The following is a 3,900-nucleotide window of genomic DNA, read 5'->3' on the forward strand; positions in this document are numbered from 1 at the left end:
GGCTGTAGAAGCAGGGCATTGTTGGACTGTACATGATCATTTTAATAAGGGAGATTCATCATTATACCAAATATAGGGGCCAAATTATTAAAAAAAAAACCTATGAACCTATGTGAAATGGACTTTAGAAACACAACCGAAACCCATTTACAACATAACTATGAGGCTTTTAACTTCTTATAAATTACAAAACAACCATCGATTTATTAAAACAAGCCCAACTCCAAAACCTCATTAAAAAACCTAAAACACTCAATAGGACATCAAAGTAATTTAATAATTAAAATTAAATTCAATAGAGTCAGTTGTTATTTTTTGGGTTTGTTTACAGAAATTAAATGATGAGTATATGACTAAATATCTCTTTTAATAATTATATGTCATTTCCTTGCTTAGAAAACATGCCTCCAACTTGAGCCATATCCACGAAAAATATCAACCGGTCAAAACTTTGAATCACATTCATCCTTTGACATTGTGCTTTATTCAATCACTTTTTTGGGGGGCATAATCCATTGACTTGGTTGAATCCTGGAAAATGTGTGTGCAATGGAATCTATAAATACCTCTACTTCTCTCAAGGAGAATTCACAAAGAAATCTCGCAAGCTATAAATCCTTCTTCTAATAATTAACTTCAGACTCTCTTTCCTTCTAGCTCTCTCTATCTCTATATAGCAGCAACTCAAACTCTCAAGTCTCTCATGGAAAGAACCAAAAGTATACCCCTGCAGCCCCCAACTTATGGAAACCTAATCACTGTTCTAAGCATTGATGGGGGTGGAATAAGAGGGCTTATCCCAGGAACTATCCTTGCTTTCCTAGAATCTGAGCTTCAGGTAGAATAAGAATTTTACTATTAGGTTATCTTTGTGTGGGAGTATACATGGTTTATGACTTGTTTTTCACAATGTATAGATTCATTTGCGATGTATGCATCCGGCACTGCTATTGTTTTTGGGGATACATAACCTCATGTTGTTTATTCCAAGTCTTGCATCTACATCCTTCAAATCGTTACTAATTTTGGGTTGGATGCTCTAAGCTTTAAAAGCTCGTATGCATAAATATTTATCTTCTTCTCCTTGGCATGTGCATGCATGCACATATACATGTATAAGATATTCACATGTCCAACATCTGTCTTATAATACTCTCTAACTTTTTACCACAGCTACACTATTGCTAAAGGATACTAATGTTATTGATCATGTTGCAGAAGCTGGATGGTGAGGATGCAAGACTGGCAGATTATTTTGATGTGATTGCAGGAACAAGTACAGGTGGTCTTGTGACTGCCATGCTCACAGCCCCGGATGAGAACAACCGTCCTCTGTTCGCTGCCAATGATATTAAGGAATTCTACCTTAATGAGTGCCCTAAAATCTTCCCCCAGAACACGTAATGTTTACATAACTTTAATTTGCAGATTGCTACATTTTTTGATATAAATACTTTCTATCTATATATATATATATAGAGTAAACTAAATACAAGCTTAATGTTTTAAACAACAGGTGTCCGTTGTTTCCCTATGTTACAAAGATTATCAAAGCTCTAGCAGGACCAAAATACAACGGGAAGTATCTACATAGCCTGGTGAGGCAAAAACTGGGTGACAAAAAACTGCACCAAACATTGACTAACGTTGTGATTCCTACATTTGACATAAGGAATCTCCAGCCAACAATCTTTTCCAGCTTTGAGGTTCACCTTCTGCTATTCACTTCTTTCTTCCTCAAGTTCATCTTTTCCAGCAAACATTGACTTATCATAATATGTGGTTTTTCAGGTGAACCATAAGCCATGCTTTGATGCCTTACTCTCCGACATATGCATTGGAACCTCAGCAGCACCAACTTATCTTCCAGCTCATTATTTCAAAACCAAGGACGGTGAAGGAAACGTTAAAGAATTTAACCTTATCGATGGTGGAGTGGCTGCAAATAATCCGGTACATAATATAAAACAACCGAATATTGAATATTAAATATTAAATTATTTATTAAAAAAAATCCGGTTCAGAAAAATGACTTCAAGATGTGTCCTTGTTTCAGACTTTGCTTGCTATTGGTGAAGTGACAAAGGCAATAATCAAGGGGAGCTCCGACTTCTTCCCTATAAAACCTATGGACTATGGCCGATTTCTGGTGATATCATTAGGAACTGGCTCACCAAAAGATGAGGTGAAGTACAATGCACATGATGCAGCTAAATGGGGCATGTTGAATTGGTTAACCAGCGGTGGTTCCACCCCAATCATTAATGTTTTCAGCTACAGTAGCGCAGATATGGTTGATCTTAACCTTTCTGTGGTTTTCCAAGCCCTTCACTCCGAGAAAAACTACCTTCGAATTCAGGTATACTTATTTTAATCAATTCTCTCAATTTGATTAATAACATGCAACAACAAATATATTAACATAGGCACATTTATAAAAAAAACACCGCAGGATGACAAGCTACAAGGGGATGTAGCTTCCGTGGATGTAGCAACAGAGAAGAATTTGGACAGTCTTGTGCAAGTTGGTGAAGGCCTATTGAAGCAGCCAGTTTCCAGGGTTAACTTGGAGACAGGCAAATTTGAGGCTTGTAATCATGAAACTAATGAAGAGGCTCTTACAAGGTATGCATCATATATTAACTGCCAATATTAATATTATTCCATAATCTATGTGCTAGTATTTTTCTCTAGTAATTCATCCAAATATTAAAATCTGTAACTTACTTGCAGGTTTGCAAAACTACTCTCCGAAGAGAAGTGGCTTCGTCTCGCAAGGTCGCCCCACGGACACACTCCAAAACCCAACTGATCGATCATACACATATTATGTTCACAGCTCATGATGAATTCTTTCATTTATTATTGTTCAAGTAGTAAATTGAAATTGTAATTTTTGAGGTATCTGAATAAAACCCAGGAGGGGTGGGATAACAATGTAACAGATGTATTCATTCTTCTCTATCAATGAAATTTAAGAATTGCAATTTGCAAGCAAGAACTATGCACGTGGCCAAATTTTTATATATTATCAGCAACTCTGTTTATGATTAAATTATTATTATAAAACTGTATTTAGTATAATAAACAAATTAAATTTAACCTTTTTTGCAGAAAAGAAAACTATGCACGTGTTGTGACCTTTTGAGCTCTTTCGATAAAATGGCTATGCACATATCACCAACTCTTTGGATTAGAGATAGTGATGTTAGCTTTAAGAGCTGAATTTTCGTGTTTGGCATTTTGTTGCTTGCATTATTAGCATGCAGAAAGTAGACGCATATCACTATTATTGGAAAAGTTAAGCCCAGAGGTTAAGCGTAATTTTGTATTAGTCAAGTTGGAATGTGACTCTTACCAACAAGTCCACGGACAAAAAGGGTGCAGGTCAAGTTTGTGAAAATGAAGGCCACCATCTATCTTGGCCTCTAGGGCATATAGAAATCATTGATAAACTTAAACAAATACAATTTCACATGGGCGGTACCGGGCTTTGAACTGGTTTTAACTGTAATAATTATCTCCTTGAGCACAGCCAAAAGGTTGAAGATTTAAGTATTAGTATCAAACGTACCAATTCAATTTGCTTCATCATCACTTAAAGACAGAACGGTGCACAGAATTATAATCGTCAAACATTGAACATGGACTAGGGATGGCTTTCACTGAATTAGATCTACATAAATGCATGGACTGAATTCTATAATTTCATGCGTCGTCTGGTGCGTTCTCCTTGTTTTTTTTTTTGGGTCTAAATATGATATCACCACCAGTACTAATTAAAGAGTATTACAGAAACAGCAGTATCATGAGGAGCAGAGTACTAGTTGAAGCTTATCCTCAAGCTCAGCCTCTAAACTAATTAAATGTTCTTAAAAGTTTGTTACATCAGTTAGTTTT

At 35.9% G+C, this 3,900-nt stretch overlaps 1 protein-coding gene across 1 annotated transcript; it reads left to right on the forward strand.

Moving 5' to 3' along the window:
- Positions 1-606: 606 nt before the first annotated feature.
- Positions 607-3,004, forward strand: LOC148919601 (patatin-like protein 2). The gene is made up of 7 exons (XM_089047543.1): positions 607-838; positions 1,219-1,400; positions 1,517-1,706; positions 1,792-1,953; positions 2,057-2,359; positions 2,453-2,625; positions 2,734-3,004. The coding sequence occupies exons 1-7, from the start codon at positions 704-706 to the stop codon at positions 2,810-2,812; spliced, it is 1,224 nt and encodes a 407-aa protein (XP_088903669.1). The 5' UTR covers positions 607-703; the 3' UTR covers positions 2,813-3,004.
- The last annotated feature ends 896 nt before the right edge of the window (positions 3,005-3,900 follow it).

Source organism: Prunus mume, linkage group LG2, assembly GCF_029339155.1.
Source record: "Prunus mume cultivar Tortuosa linkage group LG2, ASM2933915v1, whole genome shotgun sequence".
In the NCBI taxonomy this organism is placed as follows: Eukaryota; Viridiplantae; Streptophyta; class Magnoliopsida; order Rosales; family Rosaceae; genus Prunus; species Prunus mume.

Coding starts and splice junctions, on each gene's coding strand:
- LOC148919601 (XM_089047543.1), top strand. CDS start 704: ATGGAAAGAACCAAAAGTATACCCCTGCAGCCCCCAACTTATGGAAAC. Junction 1,707..1,791: donor CAATCTTTTCCAGCTTTGAG/GTTCACCTTCTG, acceptor GTGGTTTTTCAG/GTGAACCATAAGCCATGCTT. Junction 1,954..2,056: donor GAGTGGCTGCAAATAATCCG/GTACATAATATA, acceptor TCCTTGTTTCAG/ACTTTGCTTGCTATTGGTGA.